This window comes from Eucyclogobius newberryi, unplaced genomic scaffold, assembly GCF_026437365.1.
Source record: "Eucyclogobius newberryi isolate DKJ021-1_F unplaced genomic scaffold, fEucNew1.0.hap1 SCAF_21, whole genome shotgun sequence".
NCBI lineage: Eukaryota > Metazoa > Chordata > Actinopteri > Gobiiformes > Gobiidae > Eucyclogobius > Eucyclogobius newberryi.
Window position 1 is genome coordinate 2,500,843 of NW_027315846.1, and position 19,497 is coordinate 2,520,339.

Below are 19,497 nucleotides of genomic sequence, written 5' to 3' on the forward strand. Positions count from 1 at the left end.
GCCCCAGGTCCCTCCTGCTGGTGCCAGAGTCAGGACAAAACATGGACCGGCCTCCTGCTGGTGCCAGAGTCAGGACTAAACATGGACCGGCCTCCTGCTGGTGCCAGAGTCAGGACTAAACATGGACCGGCCTCCTGCTGGTGCCAGTCAGGACTAAACATGGACCGGCCTCCTGCTGGTGCCAGAGTCAAGACTAAACATGGACCGGCCTCCTGCTGGTGCCAGAGTCAAGACTAAACATGGACCGGCCTCCTGCTGGTGCCAGAGTCAGGACTAAACATGGGGAATCTGCTTTTCAGTTTTATGCAGCTAAAATCTGGAACAGTCTGAATTAGTGAGACAGGTTCTACTCTGACAATGTTCAAATCCAAATTTCAGTCAGCTAAAAGCTGACTGAAAGTATAGTACCTAATTTACGTTATTCTATTTTTTAATTTGTTTATATTGTGATTTTAATGCATCTTTCTTGTTCTGTAAAGCACATTCAATTACTTTGTGAAGTAATTCACAATAAGGATTCATACATTTAAAAAAAGTAAACAAAACAAACAAACCAACAACAACAAAAGAAGTCTTTCGTCTTTCGCGGAACCTTTCTCCGGCGCCGCCGTGTTTCCGCTCGGACCCATTTCCCCGCCCCCATTTCCACAAAGTTCCGTTTCGAGCATATTCTTCTGCTTTGAGCCAAACGCGGAGGAGCCGACGCTTCTAGAAACACGGCGTGCACCGACAACAGCACCGGCGAAAGAGCGGCTCCGCGCGACCGAACGACCCGCGGTACGACACGCACACAGCCCGCGGTACATCCACCCACCGGACGCCATGGCCAAATGGGGAGAAGGAGACCCGCGGTGGATCGTGGAGGAGCGAGCCGACGCCACAAATGTCAACAACTGGCACTGGTAAGAGCGCTGGGGAAGGACGGCGGACGCGTTAGCTCCGCGGCTAATGCTAAACACAGTCCGGCCGGCGGCTAATGCTAAACACAGTCCCCAAGCTAGTTTTCCCTGTAAATAAACCGCACTTTCTCCTTTTGTTTCGCGTGCTATGGCGCAGCCGCGTTGTCCCGTCACAGTTTACACACCGGGCACGCAATTAAGTCGTAATCGGGATGAATTGGTGTGAAATATTGATGAGCTAGCCTCGTTAGCTCCGGTGGCTAGCTACAGCTGTGCCATGACCAGCGGCTAAAGTTCTTACAGCACGTGCGTCTGAGCAGTAAATAACAGCGGGATTAAAAGCTCACGTGTTGTTTATGAATATTAACTTTGCGTTGATCTTTTGTGTGTTGTATTTTTGTCAAGTTTTGCAGTTAGTATTTTTGTTTCTAGATGGTTCTCCATAGAAACGCACAACACACTCTTGTAGCTCAACATGGGAAGATCAAGATAGAGACTTATGGTTTTTAATTGGCTTTAGTAAATAATATGTGATTCTTTAAATGTTTGGAAACATGTCAAATATACGAAGTGCTTTTAAATGATCTGATTTCAACAATATAATACACATAATGTTTAGGAAATGGCTTGACTTATTCATATGCATGTTTGTGTGTTGTTTTTTATTTTAATGTACTGTATTTTTGTCTGTAAAATGACCAAATTTGCCCCAAAATACCACACATATATTTATATTTCTGCTCTCGATGGGCAAAGTAATCGTTAAAATGTCGATTATTGAGGTTTGACGGCCAAACGGCGCCGTAATGTAGAACAAAATACTGCAATCAAATCAGAATTTTAAAATTGAGTTGGTGCCTGTAATTTACTTTTACAAACTGATTTCACAGGATTCTTGTAGTTTATTACACAATTTAAATATTTCTAAAATTGCATAGCCTGTTTTTGGCATCATAATGTCATAATACTGTGTTTATTGCCCCGAGCAGTTCTTTTCTTTTATTAAATCTGCACAAAGTTGAACTCTAACGACCATGTCTTGCATAACTGACACAGAAGAGGCGATTGCGATGTGTTTATTTCCTTTGAGGCATAAAAGAGGTGCTTTTTACGACTGTTATTTGTGCTGCATTTTCAAATAATACTACTTTTTTAATAGGGACTTAAAGCAACCGGCGTACCGTATTTTCCGGACTATAAGTCGCACCAGCCAAAAAAACATAATAGAGAAGAAAAAAAAAGTACAAGTCTCTGCAGTATGAAATGCGGTTGCAAGTGTGAAAATAACAAATAATATCACATACAAGTCGCAAGTATAAATATAGGTATAAGTCGCACGCCGGCCAAAACTATGAAAAAGGTGCAACTTTTAGTCCGGGAAATACGGTAAATAACTTTTTTTGTCAAATTTGACTTTATTTTGTCCATCAGAAAATTCAATTTCGTAAAGTCGCTCACAAACTTGAGAAACAGTCGGACGAGAATGAAAGAAAATTAAAGATTTCACTGTTTAATCGTGAATAATCGTTAAATCGCGATGTTTTTCTCACCATAATCGTAACATACTGTGATATCGCGACTGAAGACAAAAAGAACCACCACATTTACGTGACAGCGTTGTCTGTGGCGGTCGTTTCGTTTTTCCCTAACGCCGGCGCCGTGTCGACCCGCAGGACCGAGCGCGACGCCACCAACTGGTCGTCGGAAAAGTTGAAAGCGCTGCTGGTCGGGCTGAGCGTGGAGAGCGAGGAGGGGACGTGCGAGATCACAGAGGTCGCCAAGTGCGACGGCGAGGCGTCCATCAACAACCGCAAAGGCAAACTCATCTTCTTCTACGAGTGGAACCTGAAGGCGTCGTGGACCGGTGAGTCTGACTCCGCCCACCAGCGTTTAGGAAATATACCAGCCGTTTACACAAAATACAAATAAAACTTTAGACAATATTAGAGGCAAATGCAGTCATGGAAAAGTGTATAAACTAATTGTGAATGAGTCATAATGTACAATTGTTCATTTCTAACCATTTTCTTTTATTTTTTTGCAATTTTCATTCATTTCTTTGCTATTTACTTTTTTATTAGGCCCGAGCCCCAGCAGGGCGGAGGGCCTATTGCTCCCGCAGCGTTGCAACAGTCTGACCAAACATGCGGGCGCAGCCCGCATGTTTGGTGCCCCGTCGCCCCTGGCAAGTACAGTGAACTAGCCCATGCCGAAGGCATGGATCATGCATACTTACTCCTGCTATGACAGAAATAGTCAACAATTGTTGACAACAGCAGCGCGAAGCCCTGCATTCCTCCAAAAACCCTCCTGGCATCGTCCCGTACGCGAGAATCCATGCCGCAGGCATGGGCCATGCTTGTATCTGCTCAACTCAATGGAAGTCTATGGGGAGTGGGCGGGGCATCCCGACGGAATAGGGAGTGACGAGCGCGTAAGCGCTCGTAATGATGATTCCACCCCATGGCGGCATCGGGAAGGCTTAGAGCTTTCAAACGATGTATAATTTGTTGTTATAGTGGAAACGGCTATATTGTTTTTGCTAAAAATATTATTATTTTTCTTGTTCTTCATCGCTTTGAACTCTAATTTGACCCCCTGAACATGCTCAAAAACTCACCAAACTTTGCCCAAAATTCAGAATGGGCGAAAAATTTAATTTTTTCTGGGCCATTTTTTTTTTCGTTAAAAATGGCGCGACAGCGCCACCGACAAAAGTCAAAATACATTGCGCCTATGGGAGACGCCCCGAGGTCAACTTTGGCGTAAAGCTACGAAATTCGGGACACGCATTCCTCTCGTGAGGACAAAAAAAAAAACATTGTGGCCACGCCACCAGACTTACCCTATGGCCGCCATCTTCCTTTGAAAATGAAAATACGCTGTGTTAGCCATTTTGTTCACGTCAAACTTTGACGAACTCCTCCTAGGGCGTTTTGCCCACCGACTTCAAAATCGGCGTACGTCCTCTGGACAAGTGGGGCATCTAAAGTTATCCAATTTTTTGAGATACCTTTTACGGTCTGTGTGCGGCGCAGCCGCAAAGTTGGACAACTTATTTTGGGATATTGCAGATCTAAAAATTGCTCCCATTTGATCAAAACCAGTCCGATTAGGACCAAATTTGAATCAGTTGTTCAACTTTCTAGTTTGGACCAGTTTATGATGAAAAAATTGAAATGGGCGCGATAGCGCCCCCTACAGAGTGACCTTTAAATTAACATTGAAGGTCAAAAATTAGTTTTACCAAAATTTTCTAAACTTTACCCAAAATTCTATTTTGGCTTCCCGATCAAAAAAGCCAATCAGACAAATGCCTTAATTTTTACGGCGTAGTCGTAGCGATGACAGAAACCTCCCATGTTATCCCTATGGGAAAACCGCAAAATCTCTCAAATTACCACATTTTTCTGTTTTACACTTTAACAAACTCCTCCTAGTGCGTTTTGCCCACCAACTTCTATATCGGTGTACGTCCTCTAGACAAGTGGGGCATCTAAAGTTATCCAAATTTTAAGGATAGCTTTTACGGTCTCTGTGCGACGGAGCCGCAAACGTTTCCCAGAATTCTGACTATTTGGCCTTCAGAGTGGCCTATAAACAAGAGTTTTTCCAAATGACATGATATTTTGCACAAAATTCTAATTTGCCATCCTGATCATACAAGTATGAGAGCCAAAGTCATATTTTGTACGGCGTAACCGTAGCGATGACAGAAACATCCCATGTTATCCTTATGGGAAAATCGCGAAATCGCTCAAATCACCACATTTTTACGCTTCACACTTTAACAAACTCCTCCTAGGGCGATTGCCCGATCAAGTTCATATTTGGGGGAAATCATCTACACAAGGGAAGCATCAAAAGTTAGTCATATTTTGATTTTTAAGTGGTACGGTCTCTGTGTGGCGGACCCGCAAATATATGTCAGAAATGGGAAAACAGCGAAATCTCTAAAATGACCACATTTTTACGCTTCACACTTTAACAAACTCCTCCTAGGGCGATTGTCTGATCAAGTTCATATTTGGGGAGAATCATCTACACAAGGGAAGCATCAAAAGTTAGTCATATTTTGATTTTAAGTGGTACGGTCTCTGTGCCGTGGAGCTGCAAATATATGTCACAAATGGGAAAAACGCCAAATCCTTGAAATGTTCACATTTACGCTTCACACTTTAACAAACTCCTCCGTGGGCAATAGCTCGATCAAGCTTTACTTTGGGAAATATCATCTACTCAAGCGCGGCATCAAAAGTTATCCATATTTATATTCTAAGTGCTACGGTCTCTGTGCGGCGGCGCAGCACATTTGACTGACACTTGTGTTGATTTGCACTGGATTGGCCATGTCCAATGTGTCCCCGTCTGTCAAGTTCTTTTTTAATTCAACACACAATAAGGGCGCCATCTTTATCAAGTCGAAAGCGCAGAGTCGGAAGGCCGGCGGCCCGCGAGGGCCGTTGGATGCCGCTTGCGGCTTTAATTTAAATTTTCTTTTTTCTTTTAATTTCATTTTTGTTTTTTTAAAATGTATTTTTCTTGTATTGTTCAAAGTTTTCAAACGTATAAGAAGAAAAATATATATAAATATAATAAATAATTGAATAAATATCAACCAAACATACAAAAATAAAATTATGACTTATTCAAATCAAAATTTAAAAAAAATTCAATGCATAAAATTGCTTAAATGCTTTAATGTACGTTCAAAAATAATTCTTCGCCCTTGTTTTCCTTTTCTAAACTCTAGCGCCGCAACTAATTGTTTCTCTCAGTCGTCGACTCGTCAAACAATCATTTCTATTGTACTTTTAAACACATGATCAACCGCGACTGACTGCTTCTAAAGAGAGAATATTTACAAAGTGTATTATCGTTTGTTCGTTTTTGACATTTACAGAGACTATTAGTCTCTGTGTTTTAGAGTCTGTATCGTCCGGATCACAATCATTAAAATGTGACTGAAATGATTAGTTTCTGTCTCCTAGTCACGATCAGTTGATGTAATAATAACTACAGTTTTTTCTGGACTATAAGTTTGGGGTGCGACTTATACTCCAGTGCGACTTATATATGTTCTTCTCTATTATGCGTTTTTTGACTGGTGCGACTTATACTCCAGAAAATACAAGTTTTACTTGTGCTCACAGTGTTCAAAACTCATATTCTTGTGTCGTGTTTTGTCGCGTCGTGACCAGAAAAACGCCCAAACTAACGCTTCGTCCCGTTCGTTTCCAGGAACGACAAAGTCCGGAATCGTGTTCAAAGGCTCCCTGGACGTCCCGAACTTGTCCGACGAGAACGACATGGAGGACCTCGACGTGCGTTCCCACGGTGAAGGTTTTTTTTTTTGTTTCCGCGGCAACTCGTTCTAACCCCGAGTCTCTGTCCAGATCTCCGTGTCGCTGAACAAAGACGAGCCGGACACGCCCCTGATGAAGCTGATGAAGGTGGAGGGCGTGGACAGAGTGCGTGAGGCTCTGGGCAGCTACGTGGGACATTTGAAGACGGGTTCGTGCCGATTCGCCCCACGACACGTTTACGACTCGCTCTCTGTCGTATTTGAAGACGTTTTGTGACTTTTTTGTTGTGGCAGAATTCACCTCGGGGATGATCCTGCCCACGGCCAACGGCGTGTCCAAGACTCAGAACTCCTCACAGTCTAAAGCCAAGAGCGACAGAACTCAGGTGAGTCAATGCTCGGGTGGGTCAGGAGGATGCTCGGGTGGGTCAGGAGGATGCTCGGGTGGGTCAGGAGGATGCTCGGGTGGGTCAGGAGGATGCTCGGGGTGGGTCAGGAGGATGCTCGGGTGGGTCAGGAGGATGCTCGGGGTGGGTCAGGAAGATGCTCGGGGTGGGTCAGGAGGATGCTCGGGTGGGTCAGGAGGATGCTCGGGTGGGTCAGGAGGATGCTCGGGGTGGGTCAGGAGGATGCTCGGGTGGGTCAGGAGGATGCTCGGGGTGGGTCAGGAAGATGCTCGGGGTGGGTCAGGAGGATGCTCGGGTGGGTCAGGAGGATGCTCGGGGTGGGTCAGGAGGATGCTCGGGTGGGTCAGGAGGATGCTCGGGTGGGTCAGGAGGATGCTCGGGGTGGGTCAGGAGGATGCTCGGGGTGGGTCAGGAGGATGCTCGGGGTGGGTCAGGAGGATGCTCGGGTGGGTCAGGAGGATGCTCGGGTGGGTCAGGAGGATGCTCGGGGTGGGTCAGGAGGATGCTCGGGGTGGGTCAGGAGGATGCTCGGGGTGGGTCAGACGCACACGCGAGGGTCAGCAGCAAACTGAAGCGATGCATATTTGGGACACTGGGTCTAAACCGGGCTTCAAACTCGTTTCTGAAGCGCCGCAGCTATCACAGTTTAATATTGTTGGTCAAATGATATTTGATTGCAGTTTGAGACGGTTTAAATACACTATCGACCAAATAAAGTCTGAAATACGGCGTTTTTACCAAAGAGTATATTATTGATTATTTTTTCACACTTAATCTTAAAAATCCGCTGTCTTTTATCATTTTACAATCTATGTGGTCAAGAGAATGAGTACAATGGTCAAACTAAGACATCATTGTTAAAGCACTTTATCTATGATTGTGATTTAGGCCTTTCTGGAATCACATGCTTTTGTTTTTTAAGCTATAGTTTAGTCCTGGTTTAGACATGGTTTAGTCCTAGTTTGGCCCTGGTTTAGTCCTAGTTTGGCCCTGGTTTAGTCCTAGTTTGGCCCTGGTTTAGTCCTAGTTTGGCCCTGGTTTGGCCCTGGTTTGGCCCTGGTTTAGTCCTGCTTTAGTCCCACTTTAGCCGCCCTGGTTTAGCTCTGGTTTAGCCCCCTTTGGTCCCTCTCTGGCCCTGCTTTAGTCCTGCTTTAGTCCTGCTTTAGTCCTGCTTTAGTCCTGCTTTAGCCCTGCTTTAGCCCTGCTTTAGTCCTGCTTTAGTCCTGCTTTAGACCTGCTTTAGCCCTGCTTTAGCCCTGCTTTAGTCCTGCTTTAGCCCTGCTTTAGCCCTGCTTTAGCCCTGCTTTAGTCCCTCTCTGGCCCTGTTTAGTCCTGACCTGTGGTTTGTCCCCGGACAGATCTCGGGCCCCTGCAGCACGACGGCTCCTGCAAACACCGGAGTGAAGATCCCGACCTGTAAATTCAACATGAGGGAAACGTTCCTCACGTCGCCCTCGGAGCTCTACAGGGCCTTTGTGAACCAGGAGGTCAGTACCACTGCACACAGGGGTCACGGGGTCATAGGTCACTCACCACAGCATCACAGTCACCGTGTCATGGTTTTACTGCAACAAAACAAAGTGAAAAGTAATGACAAACAATACAAACTAAACCTAAATGAACGACTAGATTCGAGTTTCACGTTTCAATCCCAGAAGCCTCAAACCAGAAGATAAAGACGTCGAGGCGGTGACTGCCCACGGGTCCGAAGGTTCACGGGTCCGAAGGTTCACGGGTCCGAAGGTGTGAGTCGGCGCAGCGGACTCTCCTCTTCTCCCTTTGCCCCACACACTGGCTTTTAAGACTTTTCTAGTGTTGATGCACTTTTTATGATTAAACTCATGTATTTTCCATAACCGACTTGTTTCTGTGCACAGCCTGAGCTCCTTATTGTATTATTAATGAATGAATTAACTCCGGGATTAAACTGTTTTCCAGTAGCGCGGTCAAATAGCGCAGCAGTTTCAGGAGCCGCGGCACAAAATAACAGCAGTTTCGTCCGCGCGCCGCGGCTCTGAAGACACTCCCGTCTTGGCCAGCTGAATTTCCTTTTTGACTACCAATCCTACGGTGATCGGATCACGCACATGATGATCAAATGAAGGCATAAAGCGGAGGATTCGAGATGTTCCCTTGTTATTTTTATATACACAGTACAACTTGCTGTGTATAGTTGTGAGCAGCTGGTACATTAAACGTGACGAGCCCCAGTGCGTGTCTTCGTGCGCATTTTACAGACTGACTACATCCCGATGCCGTCTGCACCTTCACTTTAGCCTGAGGAACCTTCGGACCAGCGAACCTTTAGAACCTTCGGACCAGCGAACCTTTAGAACCTTCGGACCAGCGACCCTTTAAAACCTTCGGACTCGTGGGGGGTAACTGCTGTGCAGTGAAGGTTCTGCTCTAGAAGATCTTTTACTCGAGTAAATCCAGAATTGTCCGGCTCATGCTTCTGTCATCAGCTGAAACAAAGACTGGCACAAAGCTCAACGTCTCCAACAGCAGAAACCAACACAAGCTTCAGAAAGAGAGGTTCAATATCTGTGTCTTGAAGCGCCCCCTACAGGCCTGACCACTCATTGAACTAAAATGCAGTTGAGATAAGTAAATGTGGAATTTTGCTTAAAAAATCCTACAAATATTATCACAAAATCCTGTTTGTAATTGATGACATCACAGTAGGAAATTACCCAGCAACCACTGGGCCAAAACTCAACTAATGTCACTATTTTTTTGAATTTAACAATAAAAATGTATCCGAGCGACTTTATTTTGTTGAATTAATGTTTAGGGTCTAAAATTGTTTCTTTGTGTAAATTCTACATAAACTTTGACTGGAATGTGTGTCCTGCTGTGATGTCACTTCCTGTATGAGTGTCCCTGCCGTGATGTCACTTCCTGTATGAGTGTCCCTGCCGTGATGTCACTTCCTGTATGAGTGTCCCTGCCGTGATGTCACTTCCTGTATGAGTGTCCCTGCCGTGATGTCACTTCCTGTATGAGTGTCCCTGCCGTGATGTCACTTCCTGTATGAGTGTCCCTGCCGTGATGCCACTTCCTGTATGAGTGTCCCTGCCGTGATGTCACTTCCTGTATGAGTGTCCCTGCCGTCATGTCACTTCCTGTATGAGTGTCACTGCTGTCATGTCTGTGATGTCACTTCCTGTATGAGTGTCACTGCTGTGATGTCACTTCCTGTATGAGTGTCACTGCTGTGATGTCACTTCCTGTATGAGTGTCACTGCTGTGATGTCACTTCCTGTATGAGTGTCACTGCTGTGATGTCACTTCCTGTATGAGTGTCACTGCTGTGATGTCACTTCCTGTATGAGTGTCCCTGCTGTCATGTCTGTGATGTCACTTCCTGTATGAGTGTCCCTGCTGTCATGTCTGTGATGTCACTTCCTGTATGAGTGTCCCTGCTGTGATGTCACTTCCTGTATGAGTGTCACTGCTGTGATGTCACTTCCTGTATGAGTGTCACTGCTGTGATGTCACTTCCTTCCTGTATGAGTGTCACTGCTGTGATGTCACTTCCTGTATGAGTGTCACTGCTGTGATGTCACTTCCTTCCTGTATGAGTGTCACTGCTGTGATGTCACTTCCTGTATGAGTGTCCCTGCTGTGATGTCTGTGATGTCACTTCCTGTATGAGTGTCCCTGCTGTGATGTCACTTCCTGTATGAGTGTCCCTGCTGTGATGTCACTTCCTGTATGAGTGTCCCTGCTGTGATGTCACTTCCTGTATGAGTGTCACTGCTGTGATGTCACTTCCTGTATGAGTGTCACTGCTGTGATGTCACTTCCTGTATGAGTGTCACTGCTGTGATGTCACTTCCTGTATGAGTGTCACTGCTGTGATGTCACTTCCTGTATGAGTGTCACTGCTGTGATGTCACTTCCTGTATGAGTGTCCCTGCTGTGATGTCACTTCCTGTATGGGTGTCCCTGCTGTGATACTTCCTGTCATCAGATTTTTCATTGTTTTCTCCACCAATACCTGTTCAATCGGTGTAAAACTATCATTTATATGTACAACAGGTACAAATACACTTTAGACACTCGTACAAACCCTTTAATGGGCCCTTTAAGTTGGTCTGGCCTCTCCTGTCGTCACATCCTGAACTCTGACCTTTAGTCACAGTCTCTGGTGCGTTGTCCTGCAGATGGTCCAGGCCTTCACCCGCTGCGCCGCCTCGGTCGACGCAGAACGCGGCGGCAGGTTCCGCCTCCTCGACGGGAACGTTTACGGCGAATTCTTGGACCTGGTACGACAAACCGCTTTCTGAACCTCGACGTTGTTATTCACGGTGTGAGTGATCTTTGACCTCTTTGACCTCAGGTCCCCGATGGAAAGATCGTGATGCGGTGGCGATTTAACAACTGGCCCTGCGGTACGTCCTGATATGTCACTTTTAATCACGACTAAAGTGTTTTAAATGATACGTTTTGTCTTTATTCACGTTGTATTTTCTCACTGAAGGCGTCAAAACTATGACACTAACGCGTGTGAAATCACTCTTTTGCTTCTCTTGCGTCTCTAGATGGACTATTTAGATTTAATAGACTTTTTTTTTTTAATCTTTTTTGCTTTATATATTTGATGTTTTCAGTGTTTAGCAAAAGACAAAACATTGAATCCAAAGCTGTCGATCCTGGTGGAAGCTGCAGTTTGATGCAGCTGCTCCCCCTGGTGGTGACTTTAGTGTCGTGACTTTGGTTGCACAACACGGTGTTATGTGATAGAGATGGTGAATACTGATAAGAAGTAACGTCTTTATTAGTCAGCATTATCAGATTCATCAGAAACGTGTGTGTTTACAAAAAGTATTGTACAAATGTGAAACGATCATAGAAGTATTTAAGTGTAGAGACGTCGCAGTTTAAGATTGTTAAAAAACATAAAAAATCTGGACAAAATATGAGCTTTCGTGAGCAGTTTTAGAATGATCTTGAGCTTCATCAGTTCTAGTGTTTTAACGTTAAGAAAGTACCGTATATTCCACACTAAGACGCACCGTCAATGTCTAGTTTCAATATTTTTTCATAAATAAGACTCATTAAGCAAAACAGAACGTGTACCACACAAAATCATGTCACGGTCTGAGCACAACCAGAATTAATCCAGATATAAAGTCGTTTTTTGTGAAAAATTAAGGGCTTTTAAGTGCGCCTTATTGTGGAAAATACGGTACTTGTTATTCTGCCCCAAATGTAAGTTTATTATCGTTGTGGTATCGAGCACATCCCCTACCGTCGTGACAACGCCTCGTACGTTTTTTTAAAAAAGTTTTTTCATATTAAAATTGTGTGAAATACGTTTTATTCCACATAATTAGAGTTTATCTCCAGAATTTAAACGTCTAGTGTTAGAAAGTGATATTTTTGCACTTACATTGTTAACTTTATGTTCCATTCATATTTTCTGCAACATTTTAGCACTTTTCCTGAGGCTTTTTTACAATATCGCCCGCTCTTTGTGACCGATCTCGTTTCCAGACTGAAAGCGTATTGAAAACGATGCAAGAAAAATGCCGTTGCGTCTGTTTTTTCCGGTAACTCGCAGTGGTTAACTCGAGCGTTTGTTTCCGTGTCGTCCCGCAGAACACTACGCCACCATCTCACTGACGCTGGTGGACCGCAGCAGCGAGACAGAGCTCCGCGCCGAGTTCCGGGGCGTCCCGGAGAGCGAGGAGGAGCGGACGAAAGACGGCTGGCAGCGATACTACTTTGAGAGCATCAAAGTGACTTTTGGATTCGGGGCGCGGCTTTACTGATGACGCCGCCCACCTACCGCCGCTCCTCGCCGTTTTCACCGCTCGGATTTTAAAACAAAACCTTATTCTTGAATTTTTTTTCGATCTGAGTCTGACGCAGGGAAAAAGAGACTCTAAAAAGAACCGGGCGTGACCAGACGTTCACCCGCTTGTGTGTGTGTGTGTGTATAAATGTTTTAATTTGTATTTAAATCAGTGTTCAGAGCGAATGAGAAAAGAATGGAGTCGAATCGAACCACTCGAAACAAACACGCAAAGAAATATTTGTATCAAATGCAAAGAAATCCATTGTTTTGTTTGTTTTACTTTGGAAGATGTCTTTTACTTTGGAGGTTGGAGGATGTCTTTGTCTTTGGAGGAGGATGTCTTTTACTTTGGAAGATGTCTTTTCTTTGGAGGAGGATGTCTTTTACTTTGGAGGAGGGTGTCTTTTACTTTGGAAGATGTCTTTTCTTTGGAGGAGGATGTCTTTTACTTTGGAGGAGGGTGTCTTTTACTTTGGAGGAGGGTGTCTTTTACTTTGGAGGAGGGTGTCTTTTACTTTGGAGGAGGATGTCTTTTACTTTGGAGGAGGGTGTCTTTTACTTTGGAGGAGGGTGTCTTTTACTTTGGAGGAGGGTGTCTTTTACTTTGGAGGAGGATGTCTTTTACTTTGGAGGAGGGTGTCTTTTACTTTGGAGGAGGGTGTCTTTGTCTTTGGAGGAGGGTGTCTTTTACTTTGGAGGAGGATGTCTCTTACTTTGGAGGAGGGTGTCTTTTACTTTGGAGGTTGGAGGATGTCTTTGTCTTTGGAGGAGGGTGTCTTTTACTTTGGAGGAGGGTGTCTTTTACTTTGGAGGAGGGTGTCTTTTACTTTGGAGGAGGGTGTCTTTTACTTTGGAGGAGGGTGTCTTTTACTTTGGAGGAGGGTGTCTTTGTCTTTGGAGGAGGGTGTCTTTGTCTTTGGAGGAGGGTGTCTTTGTCTTTGGAGGAGGGTGTCTTTGTCTTTGGAGGAGGGTGTCTTTGTCTTTGGAGGAGGGTGTCTTTTACTTTGGAGGAGGGTGTCTTTTACTTTGGAGGAGGATGTCTCTTGTTTTACTTTGGAGGAGGATGTCTCTTGTTTTACTTTGGAGGATGTCTTTTGTACACTGCTGTAGTTGGTGTAGTTTTGCATGTTCTCTCTCTGGAGGTTTAAACACGACTTCACTTTTTTATACAATAATCAAAAGTTTTATTTGTTCCTCAAACGGGAGGAACGTGCAATCCAAGTAAATCATGATTCAAAATATAATGCAACTAAATATTAGGAAGAATTTGCGATGCAAAAGATGAGTTTAGGACCATAAAACGCGTGACACTTTGGGCTTTTTGTCTGTAAAACGGTAGATTTAGATTTTTAGACTTAACAATTGGCATCGTCTCGTTTTGAAGGTTATTTGGACTCGACAGACTCTAAAACACGCAAATGAAATGTCATAAATAAGAGAATATTTACGAATAAAGACTTTTAAAAAACTATTCTTTGGTTGATAATGTGTTTTAGATGTGACGTGACATGACATGACTGCAGCTGTAAACACAATAAAGTTAAACACGAGGGGGGGCGAGGGTGTCCATCTCTGTCCATCTCTGTCCATCTCTGTCCACGGTGACACATTGTGAAGCACGGTGCAGTATATTACTACATACTCAGTGCGTTTACATGCAAATGATAAAAAACGTGTTTTATAAAATTCGGTTGAGCTCTCGGACAACCAGCTCTGGCCTGGTCCAGGTGCACGCAGTGTCGTCCTCCTAACACTAGGTGGCAATACGCCCCCATTCCAGTTGTGTTCTTCCTCTTGTGGTTGTGTTCTGCTGAAGGTGGAGCCGGTAACACTTCACCATGAGGAGGGTCAAACCCTGAAGACTCACGTGTTACTGGATGATGGCTCCAGAGGCCCTGCTGCTGCTGCCCGAGGCGGCCAAGAAGCTCGACCTCGAGCAGAGTCGGACGCGCTACTTGAATTTGAGACCTGATGATTAAATTCCTCTGTATTTCCCGGGGGCGGGACGTTATCCAGGCGGGGCCCAGTCCCCAGCGTTACAGTGGGTGAGGTCCGGGCGACCACAGGACGCCCCCTGAATGGTTCCTCTGGACCGGCCCGCGACCCGGGGGTTTCCCGGACCAGGTGTGGCTCGGTACGCCAGGTCGGCCCGGTCCGAGGCTCCGGAGACACCGGTCGCGTGCGTCCGACTCTGCTCTTGGTTGAGCTTCTCGGCTCAACTTCTTTTTTGAACATAAAACCACAATAAACGGAAAACAACCGCACTAAAAATGTCAATCGAATGTAAATGTCACATGATTAAAAGATTTGTTTGAAGTTTGACCCAGATGAAGCGTTTGAGAGTCCGCAGCGCATTCATGAACAAAAGAGCCTTTTTAAATACAATTTTTAATTTCATGCAATTTCAGCTCCGTTTGAGTCATAAAACTTTATTTTCTCAGCTCATGGCATGTTTTGGGACACATTTACAGACTATTAACAATTATCCGATTTCCTATTACGTCACAATGTCAGAGTTTAGAGCGAAGACGATTATTATGAGAGAAAAAAAATAATTTAAAGGTGCCATAACATGCTTTTTTCACGCTTCGTAGTCTATCCTAAGTGTATAATTGATAATAAGGGTTGTGCAACACCCTTAATGTAATAGTTAAGCAATATCACCCAGAGCGCGTGTGTGCCCCGCCCACCCGTGACGTAGTCTCAGAGCGCGTGTGTGCCCCGCCCACCCGTGACGTAGTCTCAGAGCGCGTGTGTGCCCCGCCCACCCGTGACGTAGTGTGTCCCCCACAGCTGTCTGCTCCGCGCCAGTGAGTGAGAAAGATAGAACTTCAGATCAACACAACTTTGAGCCTAAATAAATCTGGTCTTGATTCTACAGCGTGCGCAGAACAGATATATCTATAGATCTATATATATATATATATATATATAAAAGTCTTATGTCCATCCTCTCCTTGAACCGACACCTTAAAGTGGTGGAGGGGTTTGAGTGCCCGAATGATCCCGGGAGCTATGTTGTCGGGGGCTTCATGCCCCTGGTAGGGTCTCCCGAGGCAAACAGGTGACGGGTCAGACAAAGATCGGTTCAGAAGCCTCTTATGATGACAACACGAACAAGGCAGTTTACATCGCCCGGATCGGCGTCACTGGGGCCCCATCCTGGAGCCAGGCCTGGGATGGGTTCTCCATGGCGAGCGCCTGGTGGCCGGGTCTTACCCCACGGGGCCCGGCCGGGCACAGCCCGAAAGAGCGACGTGGGGCCGCCCTCCCGTGGGCCCACCACCCGCAGGAGGATCCATAAGGGGCCGGTGCAGAGAGATCTGGGCGGCAGTCGACGGCAGGGGCCTCGGCGACCAGATCTCCAGACACAGAGACTAACTCTGGGGACATGGAATGTCACCTCGCTGGGGGGGAAAGAGCCTGAGCTTGTGCGGGAGGTTGAGCGATACCGACTAGATATAGTCGGCCTCACCTCCACGCACAGTTTGGGCTCTGGAACCCATCTCCTCGAGAGGGGCTGGACGCTCCACTTCTCTGGTGTTGCCCGCGGGGAGAGGCGGCGGGCTGGTGTGGGCTTGCTGATAGCCCCTCAGCTCAGCCGCCACGTGTTGGAGTTTACCCCGGTGAACGAGAGGGTCGCGTCCCTCCGCCTTCGGGTGGGGGACAGGTCTCTCACTGTTGTGGCGGCCTACGGGCCGAACAGCAGTGCAGAGTACCCGGCCTTCTTGGAGTCCTTGGGAGGGGTACTGGACAGTGCACCGACCGGGGACTCCGTTGTTCTACTGGGGGACTTCAACGCCCACGTGGGCAATGACAGTGACACCTGGAGAGGGGTGATCGGGAAGAACGGCTTCCCCGATCTGAACCCGAGCGGTGTTCAGTTATTGGACTTCTGTGCTAGCCACGGATTGTCCATAACGAACACCATGTTCAAGCACAAAGGTGTCCATCAGTGCACATGGCACCAGGACACCCTAGGCCAGAGGTCAATGATCGACTTTGTTGTTGTGTCATCTGACCTCCGGCCGCGTGTCTTGGACACTCGGGTGAAGAGAGGGGCAGAGTTGTCAACCGATCACCACCTGGTGGTGAGTTGGATCCGCTGGCGGAGGAGGAAGCCGGACAGACTTGGCAGACCCAAGCGCATTGTGAGGGTCTGTTGGGAACGTCTAGTGGAGCCCTCTGTCAGTAGGGTATTCAACTCGCACCTCCGGGAGAGCTTCTCCCATGTCCCGGGGGAGGTTGGGGACATTGAGTCCGAGTGGACCATGTTCTCCGCCTCCATTGTTGATGCGGCTGCTCGGAGATGTGGTCGCAAGGTCTCCGGTACCTGTCGTGGCGGCAACCCCCGAACCCGGTGGTGGACACTGGAAGTAAGGGATGCCGTCAGACTGAAGAAGGAGGCCTATCAGGCAACTCTGACCTGTAGGTCTCCGGAGGTCATCGACGGGTATCGGCAGGCCAAGCGAGCCGCGGATCGTGCTGTCGCAGAGGCAAAAACCCGGGCCTGGGAGGAGTTCGGGGAGGCCATGGAGGAGGACTATCGGTCGGCACCAAAGAAATTCTGGCAAACCGTCCCGGCGCCTCAGGAGGGGGAAGCAGTGTCTCACCAACACCGTTTACGGTGCGGGTGGAGGCCTGCTGACCTCGACTGGGGATGTCGTTGGACGGTGGAAGGAATACTTTGAGGATCTCCTTAATCCCTCAGTCACGTCTTCCGAAGAGGAAGTAGAGACCGGGGACTCGGAGGCTGGGTCATCCATCACCCAAGCTGAAGTCACTGAGGTTATTCGCAAACTCCTCGGTGGCAGGGCTCTGGGGGTGGATGAGATCCGCCCTGAGTACCTAAAGTATCTGGATGTTGTAGGACTGTCTTGGTTGACACGTCTCTGCAACATCGCGTGGCGGTCGGGGACCGTGCCTCTGGACTGGCAGACCGGGGTGGTGGTCCCTCTGTTCAAGAAGGGGGACCGGAGGGTGTGTTCCAACTACAGAGGGATCACACTCCTCAGCCTCCCAGGTAAGGTCTATTCCAAGGTACTGGAGAGGAGAATCCGACCGATAGTTGAACCTCGGATTCAGGAGGAGCAGAGTGGTTTTCGTCCCGGTCGTGGAACACTGGACCAGCTCTATACCCTCCATCGGGTGCTCGAGGGTTCATGGGAGTTTGCCCAACCAGTCCACATGTGCTTTGTGGATCTGGAGAAGGCTTTCGACCGTGTCCCTCGGGGTGTCCTTTGGGGGGTGCTCCGGGAGTACGGGGTCCGGGGCCCTTTGCTCAGGGCTGTCCGGTCCCTGTATGACCGGAGCAGGAGCTGTGTTCATTGCCGGCAGTAAGTCAGACCTGTTCCCAGTGCATGTTGGACTCCGCCAGGGCTGCCCTTTGTCATCAGTTCTGTTCATAATTTTTATGGACAGAATTTCTAGGCGCAGTCAGGGGTCGGAGGGTGTCCGGTTTGGGGACCACAGGATCTCATCTCTGCTGTTTGCAGACGATGTTGTCCTGATGGCTCCATCAAACCCGGACCTGCAACATGCACTGGGACGGTTTACAGCTGAGTGTGAAGCGGCTGGGATGAGAATCAGCACCTCCAAATCAGAGGCCATGGTTCTCGACCGGAAAAAGGTGGCTTGCCCTCTCCAGGTGGGTGGGGTGTCCTTGCCCCAAGTGGAGGAGTTCAAGTATCTCTGGGTCTTGTTCACGAGTGAGGGAAGGATGGAGCGTGAGATCGACAGGCGGATCGGTGCAGCGGCTGCAGTGATGCAGTCGCTGCATTGGACCGTTGTGGTGAAGAGGGAGCTGAGCCGAAAGGCAAAGCTCTCTATTTACCGGTCGGTCTACGTTCCTACCCTCACCTATGGTCATGAGCTTTGGGTAGTGACCGAAAGAACAAGATCGCGGATACAAGCGGTCGAAATGAGTTTCCTCCGCCGTGTGGCTGGGCGCTCCCTTAGAGATAAGGTGAGGAGCTCGGCCACACGGGGGGAGCTCGGAGTAGAGCCGCTGCTCCTCCACGTCGAGAGGAGCCAGCTGAGGTGGCTCGGGCATCTGTTCCGGATGCCTCCTGGGCGCCTCCCTCGGGAGGTGTTTCAGGCATGTCCCACCGGGAAGAGGCCCCGGGGAAGACCCAGGACACGCTGGAAAGACTATGTCTCTCGGCTGGCCTGGCAACGCCTCGGAATCCCCCCGGAGGAGTTAGAGGAAGTGTCTGGGGAGAGGGAGGTCTGGGAGTCCCTGCTCAGACTGCTGCCCCCGCGACCCGGCCCCGGATAAGCGGCAGAAGATGGATGGGATGGATGGATGTCCATCGCGCTCTTATTTCCTGATTTTTCGAACTTCTCTCCGTTTATTTTCCCGGTTGCTGCATCAACTGCCACATAAACCTTCACCATTGTGATAATAGTAAAGAGTGCGATATCATTAATGACGTTTTGAGCCTCTTTGAGCCGTGTTTCGTCGTAAATCGAAGCAGAAAAACTCCGGGCTTGTAGGGTGACACGAGCCTGCAGCTGCGCGGAGCCGGGGGGAAGGGGGGCGGGAGGGGAGGGGGGTGGAGACGCGTGCTTGCCCTTATGACGCGGTCTTGCCCCACCGTCAGTTTGGAGATTCGAGGAAAGGAGATAGTCTGTACTATAGCTAAACACTGCAGGAATCAATCAATAAAACACTCTGGACATATATGAAGCACAAATAGCAATGTAAGAAGGTTAAAATCTCTGAAAAGTCGATTTTGCATGTTATGGGACCTTTAACGATTTTTCCACGAATTTTGAGACCGTTAAATCTGTCATTTTCTTTCATTTCCGTTATTGTTCCTCCAGTTTATGAGCGACTTCCAACATTTAACTTTCTGAAACACAAAATAAAGTTAAATGTGACAAAAACAATGATAAATTGATTTACATTCATTTTTTTGACAAAATTGAACCAAAACAATGTGGTTTCTGTCTTAGTTTGACAAAATTGTCTGAGTCAGTCACTCATTTTCACAGATTCACAATATTTGGCATAAAAACTGTACATTTAGAGATTTATTCAGTTCATAAATCTTCACAAAAGAATATTAGGGAATAAAT

At 47.2% G+C, this 19,497-nt stretch overlaps 1 protein-coding gene across 1 annotated transcript; it reads left to right on the forward strand.

The window, feature by feature from the left end:
* Positions 1–661: 661 nt before the first annotated feature.
* Positions 662–13,867, forward strand: ahsa1b (AHA1, activator of heat shock protein ATPase homolog 1b). Its single transcript, XM_072458067.1, has 9 exons — positions 662–902; positions 2,573–2,763; positions 6,141–6,223; positions 6,296–6,413; positions 6,499–6,590; positions 7,970–8,098; positions 10,781–10,882; positions 10,957–11,008; positions 12,219–13,867. Exons 1-9 carry the CDS (start codon positions 823–825, stop codon positions 12,389–12,391), a joined length of 1,020 nt encoding a protein of 339 aa, XP_072314168.1. The 5' UTR covers positions 662–822; the 3' UTR covers positions 12,392–13,867.
* Positions 13,868–19,497: the final 5,630 nt, after the last annotated feature.